Below are 23,955 nucleotides of genomic sequence, written 5' to 3'. Positions count from 1 at the left end.
CAATTGGCCGTCAGAATTAAACCGGAGTAAAATTACACACACTTCATTTGAACAGGAAGAGGTGCTTACAGTAGTACATTAAAAGTATAGTAAGTTGCCCCTCTTGTGACTGTTGCCGAATGTGACTGTTGCATATTGTGTTAGAATTGTTCAAAGCCAAGCCTGTAATAATATATCTATGCAAATATTGTGAATTTTAAAAATTAGAAATTTGAGGGTAGTGATTAATTTGGACATTCCTGGGAGAAATTGAAATTAGTGCCTACGCAGCTGTATTCTGCACTTTTGACTGCAGATCAGATTGGTGAACCATTGCCTTTTACTGCTCCAGCCCAATGAGGCATTTATTTTGTAGTTCTTGTATGGGAAAAGCTTGAGAACTGGGATTTTCATTAAAACAATGTCATTTAAATAAATAAGAAAGAAAGAAAGAAAGAAAGAAAGAAAGAAAGAAAGAAAGAAAGAAAGAAAGAATTAAACCGAAGTTGGCAGGTGCTCACAGAATCTTCCTGCAAGTTGGTGCGGATTTTCGGAATGTTTTTGCGGCTTTCTTTGAGAATCGCCTTTTTGTGGTAGGGGGCGGAGAAACGTTGTGCAAAAAGGCCTCACAGGTTTTTGTGTGTGTGTTTCTCCCCTGGTTTCCCCTGCCCCCCTCCAATTCTCCTTAAAACTTTTGTGGCTGTTTGTAAGGTGTATGATGATGATGATGATGATTAGTCTCCACTGTGTTCCCTTTCCCTAAACCTTTAACAGTTGCATCCTCCTAAGGTCAGAGGACAAAGAATCTGATCTGGGGAGGGAATTCTAAGAAACTGGGCTACACCCCACAGGGTTTATTTGGAAAGATACTGTAGCATTTGTAGTAAAAGTGAAACATATACAGTTATACCTCAGGTTAAAGTAGCTTCAGGTTGAGCGTTTTCACGTTGGGCTCTGTGGCAACCCGGAAGTAACGGAATGTGTTACTTCTGGGTTTCGCCACTCACGCATGCGCAGACACGGTGAATCGCGACCAGCAGACACGGGTTGCGTTCGCTTCAGAATGCGAACAGGGCTTCGGAACGGATCCCGTTCGCATCCTGAGGTACCACTGTATATATACAGACACTGTGATCATACATTTATATGCACACTCTTTCAGAAACTGTTGCTTGTGAAACCATTTTAATTGGTTTGCTGAGAGGCAGAGCATCTATTTTCCATGCAAAGCGTCCCTGCTTCCATTCCCATCATCTCCAAGAAGGACCGGGAGAGTCCTGAGCTAGACGGACTCTGTGGTCTGACTCTGCGTACGGCAGCTTCCTACGTTCCTTGCTATGCATTGCTACTATTGCAAATCCATATAAACCATACACAGCCACGTATATACACATATATTTCAGAGCAGCGCCTTAGAAGCAACTGCTGTAGGAGAAAACCAGCTGAATCATCTGCTCTCTCGCCTTCTACACACCCACGTATTTTTGCGCATTGTGCGCACCTGTGTGACTTCCAGCCCGTACCCTTCGACTGTTCCCATGTGGGACGGTGCGACCATTGCCTGCCATCTCCCTATGCATGCAAGTTGCCATCGCAGGCAGAATTTGAAGCTGGTGTCTCTATTCAGGGGCCCAGCTGTGTAATAATAATAATAATAATAATAATAATAATAATAATAATTTTATTTATATCCCACCCTCCCCGGCCAGAGCCGGGCTCAGCGCGGCTAACACCAATAAAATCTCAGTAAAAACATAATAGGGGGGAAAGAGAGGAAGGAGAAAAAAACCAATTTAAAATACAGGTTAAAATGCAATTTAAAATGCAGCCTCATTTTAAAGTAGCCAATAAATCAAGACCATAAGGGGAGGAAAACATAAGGGTCAGACTGAGTCCAAACCAAAGGCCAGGCAGAACTGCTCTGTCTTGCAGGCCCTGCGGAAAGATGTCAAGTCCCGCAGGGCCCTGGTTTCTTGGGACAGAGCGTTCCACCAAGTGGGGGCCAGTACTGAAAAGGCCCTGGCCCTAGTTGAGACCAATCTAACCGCCTTGTGACCTGGGACCTCCAAAGTGTTGTCATTTGTGGACCTTAAGGTCCTCCGTGGAACATACCAGGAGAGGCGGTGTTATGTACTGAGTTGAAGAGGATCCAAAATGCAGCAGTTTGATTGGTCCTAGAACAATAGGATTCAGAATGCAGCAGTCTGAGTGGTCCCAGAACAATGCAGCAGTATGATTGGTTGGCAGGAACCACCCAATCATGCTCCAGATAGAAGTGAATCCACAACCTGATTGGCTTACAGTAGAATTCCGGAATTAGCCAATCACGTGCAGCCCATTGTGTAAATAATGTATATAAAGCAGATACTTTGAGGGGACTTTCATTCATTCCTCCTCACCACTATGAGCTGAATAAAGAGCATGAAATCACTTTGCGACTCTGAATATATTTCAGGCGGTCCCGTAGGTATGGGGGTCCTAGGCTGCATAGGGCTTTAAAGGTCAAAACCAGCACCTTAAACCTGACCCTGTACTCCACTGGGAGCCAGTGCCGCCCAGGCAGTGCGCATATTCTGCAGCTCTTTGCAAACATGCTGCTGCTGTGTTCTGTCTAGGCTGGAGAAATGGATAGTTTAATCCAGAGGCCGCCAGTCCCTTTTGGGCTTATGGAAACCTCTGGATTTTTGAGTGAGTGCTATGGGTGCGATTCCACATCTGGCTGCTTCCCTCGCTTCTCCGATGAGCACAGTCAGGATTTTTTAAATTGGGATATTCTCCCCCCCCCAGACAACATTACGGGGAGCAGGCTTCTGCTAGGGCGGCAGAACCTCAGTTAATTGAGTATTTTTAACATTTTTCAATACTTGAGGATTTGAGGAGCAGTTGCGCCCCTTGGCTACTCCCATGCTCCTTCCCCAGTGAATTCTCCTCCCACCAGAAAAAGTATATACATGTAAGGTAACAGTAAAGGGACCCCTGACCATTAGGTCCAGTCGTGGCCGACTCTGGGGTTGCAGCGCTCATCTCGCTTTACTGGCCGAGGGAGCCGGCGTATAGCTTCTGGGTCATGTGGCCAGCATGACTAAGCCGCTTCTGGCGAACCAGAGCAGCGCACGAAAACGCCGTTTACCTTCCCTCTGGAGCGGTACCTATTTATCTACAGTGGTACCTCTAGATACGAACGGGATCCGTTCCGGAGCCCCGTTCACATCTAGAAGCAAACGTAACTAGTGATGGCACGTCTGCGCACAAACACATCGATTTTCGCCTCTTCTGTGCATGCGCGATGTCATTTTGAGCATTTTTGCATGTGCAAGCGGTGAAACCCGGAAGTAACCTGCTCTGTTACTTCTGGGTTGCCGTGGAGCACAACTCAAACGCACTCAACTCGAAGCGTATTCAACCTGAGGTATGGCTGTACTTGCACTTTGACGTGCTTTCGAACTGCTAGGTTGGCAGGAGCAGGGACCGAGCAATGGGAGCTCACCCCGTCGCGGGGATTCGAACCGCCGACCTTCTGATTGGCAAGCCCTAGGCTAAGTGATTTAACCCACAGCGCCACCCACGTCCCTATATACATGTCCATCCCCCTTTTTCAAGCAATCTTGTGAAAGATGGAGCCAACAGAATTAATCCGAGCCTTTTCCAGGGAGAAAAATGTATCCATGTTCGCTCAAGGTTGTTATGGGGTCCCAGATACCACGCTGGGCAGCCCCATATTAAAGGATTTGTTTGTTTTGAACCACAGTGGACAATGCCATACGCAAGCTTCTCTCTGTGTGTGATCATTTTTACTCCCAGTTTCACCTTGTTCGTGAAATGCAAAGCAAATGTCCCTCTTTCCTTTTTGTCTGGTGCTAGAACGAGTTGCCTGCATTCCTTCTTTCTGCATTCCAGCCTCTCTTTTTTTATCATCACAGGTCATTTGAGGGAAACGAGAAACCAGTTCTCCCTAATTCCTTAATTCCGCTGCCTCTAAAGTAGAGCAGGCTGATCGACACAATGTTTAGCAAATCTTTAGGCTGCTTTAAAAAAATTATTATTAGGATTCTTTGTGAACTCGGTTGGCCAAATCAGCCCCCAGTTTCTGCGCTCAAATCTGTGACCTTGGAGAGAGCGCGTTTGGCTTTTTTTGCAAAACCCTCTGTGCATTCAGTGTGTCGGGCGTCAGGCTATCACATGTCGTGTTTACATTTTACTTCCTGGACAGATGGGGGGGGGCTGAGCTATCTCCTGGCAATGCCCCCCCCTGGTTTGATAGCAGTGGAACCTGGTATGTTTGCTCTGTGTCAGGGCCCAGGTTCCATGCCAGGAGTAAATTACCGTATTTTTTGCTCCATGACACTCACTTTTTTCCTCCTAGAAAGTAAGGGGAAATGTTTGTGCGTGTTATGGAGCGAATGCCTATGGATGGCGGGGGGATCTGCTGCAGTCGTGAGCAGAGGATCCATGGTTCCCCTTCCTTCCCTCCTCCGTGGCTTGCTTTGAAACAGCAAAGCGGGAGAAGAGCCGCTGAGTGGGGAGGAGAGAGGGACAGAGAGCCTGGTTAGAAAGCACGGATCCACATGGATCCTCAGGATTTTTGCACTGAATCACCCCAAATTCACCATCAGATCACATAGCATGTCCATGGCTACAGCTTGCACCAAAAAAATCACGCACCCACTGTTGCTTGGGGCCGCAGTGGTGCAAAAACATGGTTACAAAGCGTGGATCCACATGGATCCTCAGGATTTTTGCATTGGGCTACCCCAAACTCACCGTCAGATCACATGTCTATGGCCACAGCATGAACCACAAAAATCATACATCCACTGTTTCGTTTAGAATATTTTTTTCTTGTTTTCCTCCTCTAAAAACTATGTGCCTGTTATGGTCGGGTGCATGTTATGGAGCGAAAACTACGGTAATTAAAAAGTTCTGGAAAAACATGGTTTAAAAAATACTGCTTGACAATCTGTAATCTTGGTGCATGTTTAAGCGTTTCCAAAATCAGCCCCTCGAGGCAAACCACAAAGTCACTGGGAAATCATTGTGAAAGCCTGTTCCCTGTGACCTGCCCTCTGGGATTGTCCCTGAGCTGAAATCAGGAGTAGACCTCAGTCATGTACACACCCTCCCTTGATGCAGGTGGGAGTTGGTGCCTGGAGAGCCAGCATTTTGGGAGGAAATTATGCCTGACGGGTTCCCATTGGGGAGTTTGTGGGCTGTGCTATAAACAGTGATGGAGTTTTGCGTGTTCCAAGCATCCCTGGTGGTTGGACTGGGAATGTGCTGTCTGAAATTCTGGAGAGCTGCTGCCAATCAGCACAGACAATACTGCTCTTAGATAATAATAATAATAATAATAATAATAATAATGTTATTATTTATACCCTGCCCATCTGGCTGGGCTTCGCCAGCCACTCTGGGCGGCTTCCAACACAATATTAAAATACAGTAATGCATCAAACATTAAAAACTTCCCTAATAATTTTATCAAATAAAAAAATTCCTTCCAGTAGCACCTTAGAGACCAACTAAGTTTGTTATTGGTATGAGCTTTTGTGTGCATGCTTGCTTCTTCAGATACGAAAGCTAATACCTGTAATAAACTTAGTTGGTCTCTAAGGTGCTATTGGAAGGAATTTTTTTAAATTTTATTTTGAATACAGCAGGCCAATACGGCTACCTACCTGGAAATAAATTTAGTATTTATACCCCACCCATCTGTCTGGGTTTCCTCAGCCACTCTGGGCGGCTTCCAACAAAATAATAAAAACACAATACAGCATTAAACATTAAAAACTTGCTTAAACAAGGCTACCTTCAGATGTGTTTTAAAAGTCAGATAGTTGTTTATTTCCTTGACATCTGACGGGAGGACATTCCACAGGGCAGGTGCCACCACCGAGAAGGCCCTCTGCCTGGTTCCCTGTAACTTCACTTCTCGCAGGGAGGGAAGCGCTAGAAGGCCCTTGGAGCTGGACCTCCATGTCTGGGCTGAATGATGGGGATGGATCTCAGCGTACTTTCCTGCTTGAGTTTGGGGTCTCCCTCACCCCCCCCCACTTCCCAATCTTTCAGATTACAGAGCCCAAGCATGCAACAGGAGTTCTGAAAAGTAGAGAGACCTAATCCAGTTTCCATGGCTACTCCAGTAGATTAATGGCATTTTTAGCCGTAATCTGAATGAGAAGCATTATTATTTTCGTGACGCCAGAGCTTTTGCCGAGCGCTCGGTGGCTCTGCTTTCAAATGCATCAGTCACATGAATGCAATTTTTTTAAAAAAATGAGCATCTTTTAAACGGCGGAACGTTAACAGCCAATTCTGCCCTTTTGGAAGCTTGAGCCTGGGTTGTGTGTGTGTGGTGGTTGTGGGTTTTTTTTTTGCAGCTTTGTATAAATAAGGAGTGAATTGTTCCGTGAGCGGCTGAGGGGGTGGATCTCCCAGTGGAGGAAAGGGGATGTTGTATCATTTCAAAAACGCGTATGAACTGCTTTGATGCCCGTTTTAAAAATAAACCAGCCATTATCGTCGCCTGGCGCTTGGAGAGAGGGGAGGAGCCGCCGCTGCCTGATTCCTGCAGTAGCTAAAAGTGTTCTGCGTGGAAAGACAGATGTTTAGCCGGAGGAGAGAGACACAAGCTGGTGTGTCCTTGGAATGACACCGATTCTGGCTTCCTAGATATAATAATAATAATAATAATAATAATAATAATAATAATAATAATAATAATAATAAAAATAAATAAATAAATAAATAAATATAATAATTTATTTATATCCATCTGGCTGGGCTTCCCCAGCCACTCTGGGCGGCTTCCAAAAATATATATTAAAATACTGTAATACATCAGACTTTAAAAGCTTCCCTAAACAGAGCTGCCTTCAGATGTCTTCTAAAAGTCTGGTAGTTGTTGTTCTCTTTGACATCTGGTGGGAGGGCGTTCCACAGGGAGGGCGCCACTACCGAGAAGGCCCTGTGCCTGGTTCCCTGTAACTTCGCTTCTCGCAGCTAGGAAACTGCCAGAAGGCCCTTGGCGCTGGACCTCAGTGTCCGGGCAGAACGATGGGGGTGGAGACGGTCCTTCAGGTATACTGGACCAAGGCCGTTTAGGACTTTCAAGGTCAGCACCAACACTTTGAATTGTGCTCGGAAACGTACTGGGAGCCTGTGTAGGTCTTTCAAGACCGATGTTATGTGGTCTCAGCAGCCGCTCCCAGTCCCCAGTCTGGCTGCCGCATTCTGGATTAGTTGTAGTTTCCGAGTCACCTTCAAAGGGAGCCCCACGTAGAGCGCATTGCATATAGGCAAGGGGTTCCTCCTCGTCCCCCTGCCCTGGGCGCTGCTCATCGCTGGGTAAATCCATGCAGCTGTGCAGGGAGGTTTTGAGGCCTCTACCTCTGCCCATTTTCTAGAAGAATCATAGAGCTACAAAGGGACCCCAAGGGTCATCTAGTCCAACCCCCTGCCGTCGCAGCTGAGAAGAGGCTCCAAGTTGCTGCAAACAGCGTGTGATCGTGCAGGGAGGGAGGCATGTTTCAAGCACTTGGAACTCTGTGATTTCAGTAAATGTTTCAACTCCCCCTGCAAGGTAGACCGGTGCATTTGTTCCCTTCCGTCATACGGAATGGCAGAGACGGGAAGCTGGTCATTCTGCTGCATTTGTGTAACAAGGAACTGGGGGTCCCTCAGGAACTCCTTCTTCATTGCTATAAATGGCCTCAAGAGTGGAGGGGGGCAATTGACACTGGAGAATAGGGGTTGGAGGGTGGACTTCATTGGCCTGGTCATGTGGTTTGGATGCCTGATGATCGTCTTCCAGAGCAACAACTCTATTCCAAACTTAAAAATGGAAAGCGTAAGGCTGGTGGTCAACAAAAGAGGTTTAAAGACTGTCTCAAGGCAAATCTTTAAAAAATGTGGTATAAACACCGACAACTGGGAAACACTGGCCTACGAGTGCTCCAGTTGGAGAGCAGCCTTGACCAAAGGTGTTATGGCCTTTGAAGACACTCGAACTCAGGATGCAAGGGAGAAACGTGCTAAGAGGAAGGCACGCTTGGCAAATCCACACCGTGATCAACTCCCACCTGGGAACCAATTTCCCCACTGTGGAAGGACATGTGGATCCAGAATTGGCCTCCACAGTCACTTACGGACTCATTGTTAAAACCGTGTTTATGGAAGACAATCTTACTCGGCTACAAGGGATCACCAAAGAAGAAGAAGGAAGAGGAATAAGCCTTCCCCTGCCAGGACCACAAAAAAGGGTAGTCGCTCCCAGCATTGGGGTGGATTTTTTTTGTGGTCTGGAGCTGTCAAATACATGGAGGCAGTCAGCTGAGCACATAATACCTGTCTGCAGGGCCGGATTTAGGTTTGATGCGGCCCTAAGCTCCTGAAGGTAATGGGGCCCTTTATATGTCCAGCTGTCCTTTGTCAACAACAAATTGTCACTGGTTTTTCTGTTGAATATATGCTATATGGTAATTCATTTGCATTACAGTTGGACGCTCCGGTTGCGAACGTGATCCGTGCGGGAGGCACGTTTGCAACCCGCAGCGTTCACAACCTGCAGCGCCGCATCTGCACACACGCGGGTCACAATTCGGCACTTCTGTGCATGCGCGTTTTAGCACTTCTGCGCATGTGCAAAGCACTGAAACCCAGAAGTAACCTGTTCCGGTACCTCCGGGTTCGGCGCGGTGCACAACCTGAAAACACACAGCCTGAAGCTTCTGTAACCTGAGGTATGACTGTCATACCTCAGGATAAATACGTTTCAGGATAAGTATTTTCGTGTTGCGCTCCGTGGTGACCCGGAAGTAGCGGAGTGCAGATGCACTGTCGCGTCTTACGTTCTGTTCAGGATGCGAACGGGGCTCCGGAACAGATCCCGTTTGCTTCCTGAGGTACCACTGTACTTTCTATGGGAAAGCGCACCTTGGTTTTGGAACGCTTTGGTTTTGGAACACACTTCCTGAACGGATTAATTTTGAGAACCAAGATACCACTGTAGATAGAAATGAGCAAACCAGTGGTGTTTTAGGGAGCAGGCTAGCAGGCGGGGCCCATGACTTACATCATAGGAGCCTACACAACACAAAACACTGTTGCTGTATGTAGGTTTTATTTTATTTGTTTTTTATATTTTGGAATGTACATCCAGTTATTTTTTCCTTTTAATTTTTTGGGGACCCCCAAGAGAATGGGGCCCTAAGCTATAGCTTGTTTAGCTTCTACGTAAATCCGGCACTGCCTGTCTGGCTTCTAAAACATCTTCTGCAATAAATCTACTAGTCCCTAAGGGGCCAAAATCAGACTTTTTTTTTTAATAAATATTTTTTATTACATTTTTTCCAAATAAGAATACAAAGTCAGATATATAAAGAAATAACAGAAAAGAAAAAAAGAAGAAATTCATCTTTTCAAAACATTTTTTCATATCCAACCGGACTTCCCCACGTCTCCCTCACAGTGCGTTCTTTGCAATAAAAATATCAGCAAATTATAGCCTTGTTTCGTGCATTCTTTTGTTCTTTCAACTAATTATATTTTAAGTTTAAAATACTTATTGTCAATTTACTCTGAAGACATATGTAATATTATTTTAAACATTGATTCTCTCATTAATATAACTTAATTTCCCATACCATCAGATCTTGTTGCTGGAGCTAAATTTTCCAAGTCATGTGAAATCTTAACATTCATATAACTTATAAAATTTTTGTAAATAATCCTTAAATTTTTTTCCAGTCCTCCTCCATTGTTTCTTCTCCCAAATCTCGGATTCTTGATTGGTTTTGTTGTTGTGGGCTAACAATGGGGTTTCCCTGTCCTTCAGACTGTCCACACCTGCATTTGAAAGAGGAAGCTGATTTCTGTTTCTCTCTCTCTCTCTCTGTTTCTCTCTCAGCACTGGAGATCCCAAGACAGCGAAGAGTATGAAGCCGAAGGTAAGAGAGGAAGGCGCCAGCCCCTCTGCGGATCTTGCCTTAATTCATGGAGTTAGGGAGAAGGCGTTTCCCTCCTCCGAAGTTAATAAATACAAATAAATGTTTTAAGTATAATGGACTCTAGCGAGGGCAGCTATAGAGTGAGAAATGAATGCTTTTTGTGTGTGTTCTTGCGCTTTCAAATCAGAGCTGCAAAACAAGCAGCTAGCACACTCTGGCCATTTCACAATGTGGGGTTTGCGGGTCAGAATGCCAACGTTTCTGCTGGGTTTGCCATTTAAATTGGGTTCCAGCATTCCCACAGGGATAGGAAACTCTCGCCAACCCCGAAGTCTCCCTGCCTTCAAATTGTATTTATTCATTCATGTGCCTTGTTTTTGCCTGCCTCTCTCTCTCTCTCTCTCTCTCTCTCTCTCTCTCTCTCTCTCTCTCACACACACACACACACACACACACACACACTATCACCCCCTGCATCATGCTTTATTTCCCACCATGCTCTTGGGTTGCTTCCACATACTAACGCTTGCTATATAGATTTTTACGGAGACGTCTGATCTGTCCCAAGACATTAGCTGCCTTGAGCGGCTTCGCCACATGGTCTCCAGAATTTCTTTTGCAATCTCGCAAGGGATGCCGGAGTGCAAAGCTTAGAATCAGGCTCCAGTGAACGGTTCGGCCCCAGGTTCCTCTCTCTGAGCAAGGGAGGGTAGAGAGAAATATATTAGAATCAATTCCATTGTTGCTAGACAAACAGATATTTTCTTTTCTTTCATATCAAGGCAGTGATGTTAATCTCTTTGAGGAGGGGTGAAATCCACACTAGAACTATAAAACCGTACAGGCTGTGAGTGAGCTTTCACGTTCTCCAGAACTCTCCGAAAAGAGAGAAGGAAAATAAAAGATGTTTTTGGGAGAGGACACGACAGAGCTTCAGTCTGCACTTCATTATAGTCTCAGGGTGATGGCAGAAGGCATTCTGGGATGCCCTCCCCAAAGATGTTCTACGGACACCAACAATGCTTTCATTTAGGCTCCCGACAAAACATGCTTTTCTTCATCTGGCAACATTGATTTCAGTAGATCAAGCAGTTATAATAACAATAAATAATAATAAAATTTTATTTACATCCCGCCCTCCCCAGCCGAAGCCAGGCTCAGAGCGGCTAACAACAATAAAAGTAACACAGCATTCTAAAATAAATTCATTCTAAAATAAATTCAAAATCAAATTAATGGCAACCATTGGGCTAGAGTGCTATGACGATTACCAAAGGAGGGGGTCAGGCTGTGCCCTGGCCAAAGGCCTGGGAGAACAGCTCTGTCTTGCAGGCCCTGCGGAAAGATGTGAAGTCCCACAGGGCCCTAGACTCTTGTGACAGAGCGTTCCACCAGATCGGGGCCACAGCCGAAAAAGCCCTGGCTCTGGTTGAGGCCAGCCTAACCTCCCTGTGGCCTGGGACCTCCAAGATGTTTTTATTTGAGGACCGTAAGGTCCTCCGTGGGACAAACCAGTACGTGGGTCCTAGGCCGTATAGGGCTTTAAAGGTAAAGGGGCCACTGACCATTTGGTCCAGTTGTGACCGACTCTGGGGTTGCGGCGCTCATCTCGCTTTATTGGCCGAGGGAGCCGGCGTATAGCTTCTGGGTCATGTGGCGAGCATGACTTAGCCGCTTCTGGCGAACCAGAGCAGCGCACGGAAACGCCGTTTACCTTCCCGCCGGAGCGGTACCTATTTATCTACTTGCACTGGTGTGCTTTCGTACTGCTAGGTTGGCAGGAGCAGGGACTGAGCAACGGGAGATCACCCCATCACGGGGATTCAAACCGCCGACCTAGGCTCTGTGGTTTAACCCACAGCACCACCCGCGCACCTTAAACCTGATCCTATACTCCACCGGGAGCCAGTGCAGCTGGTATAGCACTGGGTGAATGTGATCCCGCGGCAAGGACCCTGTAAGGAGTCTCGCCACAGCATTCTGCACCCGCTGGAGTTTCTCGGTCAGTCTCAAGAGCAGCCCCACATAGAGCGAGTTACAATAATCCAGTGAGTTACGAATCTCCCTCGTGGATTTGCCTTCTGCTTTGACCGACTAGTGCTCTAATTTTGGTCCCTTACCTTTCCCGCCCTGCCCTGGCCACAGTGATCCATGCGACGGTCACCTCCAGGCTTGACTACTGTAATTCGCTCTATACGGGGCTGCCCTTGAAGCTGTCCCAGAAACTCGCAGAATGCTGCAGCGAGGCTCCTCACGGGGTCTCTGCCATGGGAGCATATTCACCCAGTGCTTTACCAGCTGCACTGGCTCCTGGTGGAGTACAGGGTCAGGTTCAAGGTGCTGGTTTTGACCTTTGAAGCCCTTCACGGCCTAGGACCCTCGTACCTACGGGACCGCCTCTCCCGGTATGCCCCATGGAGGACCTTAAGGTCCATAAATAGCAACACCCTAGAGGTCCGGGGCCCCAAAGAAGTCAGATTAGCCTCAACCAGAGCCTTCTCAACACTGGCTCCAGCCTGGTGGAACGCTCTCTCTCATGAGACCAGGGCCCTGCGGGATCTGATTTCTTTCCGCAGGGCCTGTAAGACAGAGTTGTTCCGCCTGGCCTTTGGCTTGGAGCCAATTTGATCCCCTTCCCCTCTTTCCTTTTTCCTTTCCTCTTCTGTCATGGAACTCCTATTTGGGGACTTCGATGGCTTTTTTCTGGCTCACGTAGGACCAGTCTGGATAGTTGGCCTTGGTGAAGATTTGACGTTTTCATCCCCCCAAAAGTTTTGAGTTTCTACTGAAAGGAGGCTGCATTTTAATGTTGTATTTTAATCTTGTTTTTAAGTTGCATTTTAATCAATTGTTTTTATATCAGGTGTTAGCTGCCCTGAGCCCAGTCTTGGCTGGGGAGGGCGGGGTATAAATAAAATTTATTATTATTATTATTATTATTATTATTATTATTATTATTATTATTACTATTATTTTCTTCTTAACCTTGTTTCTTTTTCAAGCCAAGCTTATTCTTCTTTTTCCCCCTTTAAGGTCAGTTGAGATTCTGGAATCCTGACGACCTGAATGCCTCTCCAAACATCTCCCCCACCCAAGACTGGATAGAGGAAAAGCTGCACGAGGTCTGCGAAAGTTTAGGCATCTCCAGAGACGGGCATCTCAGCAGAAAGAAGCTGGTCTCCATTTGCAAACAGTACGGCTTGCAGAATGTCGACATGCAGGTACCCATTCTGAACACTTTCCCCTTCTTCTCAATTCAGGTTGGCTGCCATGGCTGCAGATATTATAATAATAATAATAATAATAATAATAATAATAATAATAATAATAATAATAATAATATAATATATTTATACCCCAACCTCCCTGGCCAGAGCCGGGCTCAGGGCAGCTAACACCAATAAAATCACAGTAAAAACATAATAGGAAGAAAAAGAGAGGGGGGAACCAATTTAAAATGCAATTTAAAATGCAGCCTATTTATAAAGGTAAAGGGACCCCTGACCACCAGGTCCAGTCATGACCAACTCTGGGGTTGTGCCGCAACGGGACCGAGCAACAGGAGCTCACCCCGTCGTGGGTATTCGAACCGCCGACCTTCTGATCAGCAAGTCCTAGGCTCTGTGTCACAGCGCCACCCGCGTCCCTGAGCATGCATATGTAGCTAAATCAAGACCATAAGGGGAGGGAAACCTAAGGGTCAGACTGAGTCCAAACCAAAGGCCAGGCGGAACAGCTCTGTCTTGCAGGCCCTGCGGAAAGATGTCAAGTCCCGCAGGGCCCTGGTCTCTTGGGACAGAGCGGTCCACTAAGTCGGGGCCAGCAGTGGTTCTCCCCTTTTTCTGCTCTCTCTGAGGGTGTATTTTGATCCTTCTCAGGTGGCAGAGGACGTCTTCCGCAACCTCGAGCACGACGGCACGATGAGCATCGAAGACTTTTTCTACGGCTTCTTCAAAATCGGGAAGCCTCTCCCCCCTTCGGCTTCGACCCCCTACAGGCAACTCAAGCGCCATCTCTCCATGCAGGTGAGAAACCTCACTTGTACTCCCCCCTCCCCACCCCCATCTCAATTGTCTGAAATCAGTTGGATTTCACAAGGATGGAAGAACGAGGAAATCCCAATGAAAGAACAACGGCAAGAAAAACTGATGAGTTATGCGGAGCTGGCAAAGTTAACGTATAAATTACGTGAGAAGTGTAGTGTTCCCCAAGCAAGACAGGATTTTACTCTTCAAACCCCACTGTGGTCTTTGCAGTTGGGAAATAAGTTTTTATGTAGACTAGAAAGGGCTTCGAGTCTTCTTTAAAAGATTCCAAATTTGTATCTCTTATCAGTGCCGTCAGTTTTGCCATCTCTGCTTATTCCAAGATTTTCACAGCCCAGTGCGTAAGCGACCAGAGGGGGGCTGGAATTTCAGCACAACCGATTATTGCAGGGGCTGGACTAGATAACTCTAGAGATTCCTTCCAGCTCTCCATTCCTGTGGTTCTTTGTCTCTCCCATTCTCAGTCCTTCGATGAATGCGGAAGGCGGACCACCACGCCTTCGGCTATGACAAGCACCATCGGCTTCCGCGTTTTCTCCAACCTGGATGACGGAATGGGCTATGCAGAGGTAGAGCAGATCCTTGACGCCTGGCATGAAGAAGGAATCGAGAACAGCCATGAGATCCTGAAGGTAAGCGCTTCGACTGCCTCTCGGCCACCGCGGCACGTCCAAAACGGTGAATTCAATGTGGCGCGGCTGCCTTGGTGCTTCCGCATTTTATTTTAGATCACTATATAACACCCAAGATAACTGAGTGGAAATCTGAAAACTACCGTATTTTTCGCTGTATAAGACATACTTTCCCCCTCCTAAAAAGTAAGGGGAAATGTGTGTGCGTCTTATGGAGCAAATGCAGGGGGGAGGCTGTGCTCAGCGCTCCCTTTAAAGAGCCGTGTGGAGTGTGATGGGCTGCATCAATAGGAGTATAGCATCTAGATCAAGGGAAGTAATAGTGCCACTGTATTCTGCTCTGGTCAGACCTCACCTGGACTACTGTGTCCAGTTCTGGGCACCACAGTTCAAGAAGGACACTGACAAACTGGAACGTGTCCAGAGGAGGGCAACCAAAATGGTCAAAGGCCTGGAAACGATGCCTTATGAGGAACGGCTAAGGGAGCTGGGCATGTTTAGCCTGGAGAAGAGGAGGTTAAGGGGTGATATGATAGCCATGTTCAAATATAGAAAAGGATGTCACATAGAGGAGGGAGAAAGGTTGTTTTCTGCTCCTCCAGAGAAGCGGACACAGAGCAATGGATCCAAACTACAAGAAAGAAGATTCCACCTAAACATTAGGAAGAACTTCCTGACAGTAAGAGCTGTTTGACAGTGGAATTTGCTGCCAAGGAGTGTGGTGGAGTCTCCTACTTTGGAGGTATTTAAGCAGAGGCTTGACAACCATATGTCAGGAGTGCTCTGATGGTGTTTCCTGCTTGGCAGGGGATTGGACTCGATGGCCCTTGTGGTCTCTTCCAACTCTATGATTCTATGATTCTATGATTCTATGCTCTTGGGGGCTGCCCTTCTCCCACCTCGGGGAAAAGCCCCGAAGAGCCACACACACACTCCATGCGCTCTTTAAAGGGAGCGTGGCTCTTGGGGGAGCCTTACCCTTGCGCAGCCTCTCCTGGGCAGGGGATGAAGGCTCCCCTTGCCCGGGAGAGGCTGCGCGCAGCCAAGCAAGAAGCGAGGACAACCAGTGGGATCGCTGCGCTGCAATTTTGCTGGCTGTCCTGGCTTCTTGTTTAGCCGCGCACAGCCTCCCCAGCCCAAGAGAGGCTGCACGCGGTTATCCCATAAGCCAGGACAGCTAGTGGGATCGTTGCGCAGCAATCCCCCTGGCTGTCCCGGCTTATGGGATTCAGAATATCTTTTTCCTTGTTTTCCTCTTCCAAAAACTAGGTGCGTCTTATGGTCTAGTGCGTCTTATAGAGTGGAAAATACAGTAATCAACCAAAAGAAGACGCAGCTTCTTAATTGATGGGAAATTCTTTCCTCTTGCTTTCTGGCAGGCCTTGGACTTCAACCTGGATGGAAGAATTAACCTAACGGAGTTGACTCTTGCCCTGGAAAATGAACTTCTCATAACGAAAAATGGGATATACCAAGCTGTACTGGCCAGCTTCAAAACAGAGATCCGGCATTTAATGTAAGTTTGTAATTTTTGAAGAATGTGTCCTTTTATGTTTCTGGGCCCACCCAAATTTTCAGATAAAATCATAGAATCAAAGAATTGTAGAGTTGGAAGGGACCTTCTGGTCAATGTGGGAATCTTTTTGCCCCATGTGGGGCTCAAACCCCCAACCCTGCGATTAAAAGTCTCACACTCTACCAACCAAGCTATCCAGCAAAGTTGTCCCGTTCATTCAAAGCTTTTCCCCTTGTGCAATGGAAGCTATCCTTCCTCTTCTCCTGTCTGTGTCTCCCAAATCTGTCTGGGGCTTCCCACAAGTCTCCAGAGCAGAATTGGGGTGGGGGAATATGGGGAGAGGACAAGCAGGGGAATTTCTGCTGTGGAAGTGAGATCCCATATGCAAATGGCATGACTTTTTTAATAATAATAATAATAATGATGATGATGATGTTATTCTTTTTTCCATATAGAAAGTTACATTTGTTACTCAACAACTATATTCCAATTCAGCAAAACTAATGAGTTCCCACTCGCCCAACGTCGAAATTTATAACTCAAATTACATACAAATTCGGTCCCGCCTTTTCTAATTTCATCCTCTCTAACATGTTTCTTAATATATTCTGCAATTTTCTTACACTTCAAACCCCACTATGGTCTTTGCAGATGGGAAATAACTTTTTATGTAGACTAGAAAGGGCTTCCAGTCTTTTTTAAAAGATTCCAAATTTGCATCTCTTATCAGTGCCGTCAGTCTTGTCATCTCTGCTTATTCCAAGATTTTCACAGCCCAGTGCGTAAGCGACCAGAGGGAGACTCTTAAAAAGCAAGGGCCTTTGCTCTAGACTGCCAGAGCTCAAAGGCAACTTGAGCAAAAGTCTTTAAAAGTTTATAGAAGCTGCAGTTCCCAGAAGGAACAGTCCCCAGGTTCCTTGGGGGGGAAGCCAGGTGTTGTCATTGAATTGTGGCAGCGGCAACCCAGTCAGATGGGTGGGGTACAAATAATAAAGTTGTTGTTGTTGTTGTTGTTATGCGTCTGTGACCCTTGTGAGTTTGTGAAAGAGATGAGGCTTGAACCCAGAGTTTCCTGATCCACAACTCAGCCTCTTCGCCACTTTTTCTTTGGCGATCACCCATAGCCGAGTAAGATTGTCTTCCATAAACACAGTTTTAACAATGAGTCCGTAAGTGACTGTGGAGGCCAATTCTGGATCCACACGTCCTTCCACAGTGGGGACATTGGTTTCTGGGCGGGAGTTGATCACGGTGTGGATTTGCCAAGTGTGCCTTCCTCTTAGCACGTTTCTCCCTTGCATCCTGAGTTCGAGTGCCTTCAAAGCCCAGGACAGTTTGGTCAAGGCTGTTCTCCAACTGGAGCGCTCGCAGGCCAGTGTTTCCCAGTTGTCGGTGGTCATACTACCTTTTTTAAGATTTGCCAGTCTTTGAACTCTTTGCCACTAATACAGGCCCAGCTGGGGTTAGGCAGGCCAGGATCCCAGTCTGATAGTGCCGAACTTTTTCCCCTTTGCTTTTTTTTATTAAATAAATATTTATTAAAGTTTTCACAATATTACATAATGAAAAAGAAAAAAGAAAAAATACAAAATAAAAGACAGTTAAAAACAATTCCATCCTTTTGTCACTTATCTTTCATTTGCTTGTTTCCCGGACCTCCTCATACCTCCCTTTTTTGTATTCCAGTTCAATTTATTAGTTCAGCAAATCCTTTCCCTCCTTATTTTATCCTGATCTTTAATATTAATATATTATAACATTAAATTTTTACCTGTTAAAAATCCAATTTTTTCATATTCTTTTATACCATTACAGCTAGAAACCACTTAAGTTCAATCCAACATCATTCTAACATTCATTAATTTTGCAATATTTCTGTAAATAGTCTTTAAATTTCTTCCAATCTTCTTCCACCGACTCTTCTCCCTGGTCTCGGATTCTGCCAGTCATTTCAGCCAATTCCATATAGTCCATCACCTTCATCAGCCATTCTTCCAGAGTGGGTAGATCTTGTGTCTTCCAATACTTTGCAATGAGTATTCTTGCTGCTGTTGTAGCATACATTAGAACTTTCCCCCCTTTGCTAGGGAGCAAGCGGACCAAGAAGCCCGGGAGAAGGAGAAGCTGCGCTTGGACTTGGAGAAGGCGGAGAAATGGAAACTGTTCATGACCTCCGAGGTGGATGAGCGGCACTCTGCCATCGAGCGCCAAAACGAATACAACCTGAGGTAGCTTGCTCACTTCTCGGGATTTCCCTTCCCCATTCACAGCATCTCAGTCACTTAAGGGTCCCTAAGACCTACTGGGAACATAGAAGCAAAAACTTCTATGTGGTCCAGTGTGGTGTAGTGGTTAAGAGCGGTAGACTCATAATCTGGTGAACCGGGTTCGCGTCTCCGCTCCTCCACATGCAGCTTCTGGGTGACCTTGGGCCAGTCACACTTCTTTGAGGTCTCTCAGCCCCACTCACCTCACAGAGTGTTTGTTGTGGGGGAGGAAGGGAAAGGAGATTGTGAGCCGCTTTGAGACTCTTTCGGGTAGTGATAAAGCGGGATATAGAATCATAGAATCATAGAATTCATAGAGTTGGAAGAGACCACAAGGGCCATCGAGTCCAACCCCCTGCCAAGCAGGAAACACCATCAGAGCACTCCTGACATATGGTTGTCAAGCCTCTGCTTAAAGACCTCCAAAGTAGGAGACTCCACCACACTCCTTGGCAGCAAATTCCACTGTCGAACAGCTCTTACTGTCAGGAAGTTCTTCCTAATGTTTAGGTGGAATCTTCTTTCTTGTAGTTTGGATCCATTGCTCCGTGTCCGCTTCTCTGGAGCAGCAGAAAACAACCTTTCTCCCTCCTCTAGGTGACATCCTTTTATATAACATGGCTATCATATCACCCCTTAACCTCCTCTTCTCCAGGCTAAACATGCCCAGCTCCCTTAGCCCTTCCTCATAAGGCATCGTTTCCAGGCCTTTGACTCCTCCACTCTTCCTCCAAACTGGCCAGACTCCTCCAAAGCCAAACTCCTCCACTCCTCCTCCAAACTGGCCAGGCTGGGCAACTGGAGGGCCATCAATGGGCAGCTTCATTGAGCTGGTCCCGTTTCTGATCTGCTTTTTGCACATGCTCAGAATATCCATGGGAGTGGGTGGGAACTCGTTGTGTTTAGCCTGAAGAAGAGGAGACAGAGAGGTGACACGAGAGCCATCGTGTCGAATGGGAGGTGTGGAGCGAGCTTGTATCCCCCTGCTCCCGAGGACTCAAGGGACAAAGGAGATTCCGACTCAACTTCAGGAACCAGGCCGCTGGTCCCTGGTGAGCCGAGGGCTTGATCCTCAGCAACCTCTCTCGATCTTTGTGTGCAGCAAGCTGGAAGAGGAGTACAAGGAAAGGGTGGCAGCGCTCAAGAGCGAGCTGCAGAGAGAGCGGGAGCAGATCCAGCAGCAGGCCAGCAAGCAGCAGGCCGACCTGGAGGAGGAGATGGCGAAGCTGAGGACCGAGGAGAACGACTTGCGGGACTGCCTGGCTCTGACGCTGAAGGTGAGCGGGGAGGGCGTCAGAGGGGAGGCTTCGCAGGAGACACTGTGCCTGGCCAACCCGCGTTCCTCGTTCTCAATAAAGTCAGTGGGTCCTGAGATCCAAGGGCTTTTTTTCAACTGGGACTGGCCAGAACTTGGCACCTCTCAGGTGGGCATCTTTGCCATTCTAAGAGAAAGAGGGAGGCATTCATGGTGAGTTCCGGCATCTCTCTCTCTTTATCTAGAAAAATAGCACTATGCCACACATGCATAGGCACGCGGGTGGCGCTGTGGGTTAAAACACAGAGCCTAGGACTTGCAGATCAGAAAGTCGGCGGTTCGAATCCCCACGATGGGGTGAGCTCCCGTTGCTCAGTCCCTGCTCCTGCCAACCTAGCAGTTCGAAAGCATGTCAAAGTGCAAGTAGATAAATAGGGAAGGTAAACGGCGTTTCCGTGCGCTGCTCTGGTTCGCCAGAAGTGGCTTAGTCATGCTGGCCACATGACCTGAAGCTGTACACCGGCTCCCTCGGCCAATAAAGCGAGATGGGCGCCGCAACCCCAGAGTCGGCCACGCCTGGACCTAATGGTCAGGGGTCCCTTTACCCTTTACTTTTTATGCCACTCATGCGCTTTTTTGTGTCTGCATTTATAACCAAGAAGTTCCAAACCTACTCCCAAGACGCTGGTTAAAAGTGCCGTATTTTCCGCTCCATAAGACACACTTTTTTCCTCCTAAAAAGTAAGGGGAAATGTGTGTGCGTCTTATGGATCAAATGCAGGCTGCGCAGCTATCCCAGGAGCCAGGAGAGCAAGAGCGAGAGCTGTGCAGCGCTTCTGGGTCGCTGGCTTCCCAGTGAAGCAGGAGGAGGGACGGAAAGGAGCCCTTAAGGAGCCCCATCCGTCCCTCCTCCTGCTTCGCTGAGAAGCCAGCCACCCAGAAGCGCTGTGCAGCTCTCGCTCTTGCTGTGCTGGCTTCTGGGATAGCTGCACAGCTTGGTCTGGCTTTTCAGGGAGGTGGGAGAAGAGATGGAGGGCAGCCGATCAGTCCCTTCTCCCACCTCCTGGAAAAGCCAGCAAGAGCCGCTCTATCTTTAAAGAGCCACGCCGAGCGAGTGTGTCTGTGGATGGAGGAGCCCTTCCGTCCCTCCTTCTGCTTCGCTGAGAAGCCAGCCACCCAGAAGCACTGCGCAGCTCTCGCTCTTTGGGAGCTGAAAGGAGTAAAGCCCACACAAATCTGGATTGGAGTCCCTAAAACGGTTGGGATGGAGTCTTGCACGTCTCCTTGTGGCAACTGCTGCAGCCAAGCTTGGCCCAAACACCCTGCTCTGCTTTCCTTTGGACCACATCACCGAGGTCAAGATGGAGGTCTTGTCATCTGGACAGCCCAGGACCTCCAGACACACTTGCCCAGGCTTGCACCCCAGGGAGGTCACTTCAGTGCTGCTAAAACAGCGGTTTAACTTCACCCCCCGCAGGCACATTGTCTTGTGGGACAGACGGATGCCAATCATATTTGTTGTATCCTGACAAGACCGATGTACTGTTTTGGGGGGACAAGGGGTGGGAGGGCTGGTGTGGAGGACTCCCTGGTGCTGAATGAGGTAACTGTGTCCCTGAAGAACCCAGGTGTGCAGCCTGGGAGTCATTCTGGACTCACAGCTGTCCATGGAGGCGCAGGTCAATTCTGTGTCCAGGGCAGCTGTCTACCAGCTCCATCTGGTACGCAGGATGAGACCCTCCCCGCCCTCAGACTGTCTCGCCAGAGTGGTGCATGCTCTGGTTATCTCTCACTTGGACTACTGCAATGCGCTCTATGTGGGGATACCTTTGAAGGTGATCTGGAAACTGCAGTTAATCCAGAATGCGGCAGCCAGACTGGTGACTGGGAGCGACTGCCGAGACCACATAACACTGGTCCTGAGAGATCTGCATTGGCTCCCAGTACATTTTCAAGTACAATTCAAAGTGTTGGTGTTGAGGAGATTTCACCCCTCCCATATCCAATAATCTGCTGATGTTCTCTGCTGATTCTCCAGAGAGGAGGGGCGGTTTCTGCTCTCTACTTATTCCACTCCAGCCTCACATAAAAGAGTGAGAGAGAGACTGAGTGTTAGAGAGAGATCTTGTGTATAGATAAGGTTGCTGCTAAGAGCAGCTGCAGACACTCAGTGCAGTTCAGCTTCCTCATTTAGCTCTGTACATAGTTGTGTATTATAGTTGTAGATAGAATAAAAGAAGATATTCTACAGAGCTGCTCTCCGAGTCGATTATGCTTTGCTATACTCTGCTATACTCTGCTGTGCAACGACTGTCTTCTTGTGGGAGTGAATCCGGTGCTCACAACTCTTAAGCTGTGAGTCCACAGCACTTTGACCTGTTCCTGTGCAGAAGGTGGTCTCTGGAAGTGCTACCCAGCTCGCCTAGCCCAGTCGGGGCTGAGTGGATGAGTCCAGTTGGTGGCACTGGCTCAAGGGCGATGCTGACAGGTGTTGACCTTTAAAGCCCTAAACGGCCTCGGTCCTATATACCTGAAGGAGCGTCTCCACCCCCATCATTCAGCCCGGACACTGGGGTCCAGTGTTGAGGGCCTTCTGGCGGTTCCCTCGCTGTGAGAAGCCAAGTTACAGGGAACCAGACAGAGGGCCTTCTCGGTAGTGGCACCCGCCCTGTGGAATGCCCTCCCTTCAGATGTGAAGGAAATAAGCAGCTATCCTATCTTTAGAAGACATCTGAAGGCAGCCCTGTTTGGGGAAGTTTTTAATATTTAATGCTGTACTGTTTTTAACATTTGATTGGGAGCCACCCAGAGTGGCTGGGGAAACTCAGCCAGATGGGCGGGGTATAAATAATAAATTATTATTATTATCCCACTTTTCTCTCTCCAAGGAGCTCACACAGTTCTCTCACCCTCCTCATTTTAATCCCCACAACAGCCTCACACGGTAGGTTAGGTTGAGAGGCAGCTGCCTCCCCCCAGGCTCACCCAGTGAGCTCTCCTTGATTGATTGATTGATTGATTGGTAAACTGCTTACTACCAAAATAGCTTTCTAAGTAGTTTGCAGGAATAAAAACCAGTTTCACCAAAAAAAGAGAACTATAAATGCCGATAATTAAAACCCGGAAGAAAATAATCCCATTTTAAAAGGGCACAGTCATTGAATCAGGCGCTTCGGGTTGGTTACCTTCATCACATATCTAGAAAACCTGCCCTGTTCTGTTTACCGTTTTGCAATACAGCTCCCGACCTCCTTATTTCCTTTGGCTTTTCCTTAGGAGAACAGCCGCTTGGAGAACGAACTCCAGGAAACCGGAGAGAAGCTGTTGAAATGCGAGGGCACCATCAGCAAACTCCAGAAGAACTGGGAGAATGTCCTAGCGGAGAAGGTAGGCTGGGAAAGATTTGGGGAGCACTGTTATGGCGGAAAAGGTTTGGGGAGCACTGTTATGGCGGAAGAGGGTGGTGACAAAGTGTTCTTTGGCTCTAGTCTTTTTATTATTATTGATTTTAACATATAAACTATAAAATGTACCACAAAACTTATCACTTATACAATCTTTTTAGACTTCCATCAGCACCTCTGATGATCCACCGTTTTCACCACTTCTTATGCATTTCTTAACTTTATATTGCCTGTACATCTCTTAACAAATCATCCTTCCCCTTCTCCATTTTTGCAATACTTCCAATAATACTCCTCACAGAACTTCTTGCAAACCTACAAACGTCGTCTGATCTTCACAAATACTTTTCAAGTAGTCTGTAAATTTACTCCAGTCTTCCGTGAATTTCTGGTCCCGCCGTTTTCAAATCCTTCCTGTTAGTTTATCTAATTCTGCATAGTCCATTAACTTCATCCTCCATTCTTCAATCATCGGTAATTCTTCTTGCTTCCATTTTTGGGCCAGTAATATTCTTGCTGCTGTTACTGCATATAAAAAGAGCTTACATTCCTTTCTATTTATATCACTCCCTACAATGCCGAGTAAAAATGCTTCTGGTTTCTTTATGAATGTATATTTCAACATTTTTTTCATCTCATTATATATCATCTCCCAGAAGCATTTCACCTTTTTACATTCCCACCACTTGTTCTTTGGCTGTAGTACGGGGATCTCGATCCTGGCAGCGCAGAATTCTTCCTCCAGGAGGAGCGGCTGATGCAGATGAAGAATACGTACGAACGGCAGTGCAGGGTAAGTGAAGGAGGTCTGGCCCAAGGGGTCCATTGTCAACACGCAGAGGGCCGAGAGGCCAGCTGGCAAGCCCAGCTCAAACATCTCTTTCCAGTATGTTTCCGAGCACAATTCAAAGT

The 23,955-nt window shown here is 47.2% G+C and overlaps 1 protein-coding gene across 1 annotated transcript in view; it reads left to right on the top strand.

Moving 5' to 3' along the window:
- The window catches only part of NIN (ninein), a 147,880-nt gene that overhangs the window by 71,836 nt on the left and 52,089 nt on the right, over positions 1-23,955 (top strand). The window contains exons 6-14 of the mRNA XM_082229404.1: positions 9,884-9,923; positions 12,957-13,144; positions 13,802-13,948; positions 14,434-14,601; positions 15,981-16,117; positions 18,205-18,345; positions 19,487-19,661; positions 22,916-23,026; positions 23,747-23,836. Of these exons, the coding sequence (XP_082085530.1) occupies positions 9,884-9,923; positions 12,957-13,144; positions 13,802-13,948; positions 14,434-14,601; positions 15,981-16,117; positions 18,205-18,345; positions 19,487-19,661; positions 22,916-23,026; positions 23,747-23,836 (1,197 nt within the window). The remainder of the gene's footprint in view (positions 1-9,883; positions 9,924-12,956; positions 13,145-13,801; positions 13,949-14,433; positions 14,602-15,980; positions 16,118-18,204; positions 18,346-19,486; positions 19,662-22,915; positions 23,027-23,746; positions 23,837-23,955) is intronic.

Source organism: Podarcis vaucheri (genome assembly GCF_965113315.1).
Source record: "Podarcis vaucheri genome assembly, chromosome: 1".
Classification (NCBI taxonomy): Eukaryota; Metazoa; Chordata; class Lepidosauria; order Squamata; family Lacertidae; genus Podarcis; species Podarcis vaucheri.
Note: the sequence above shows the minus strand (reverse complement) of the source record. Positions and strands in the feature narration are given on the sequence as shown.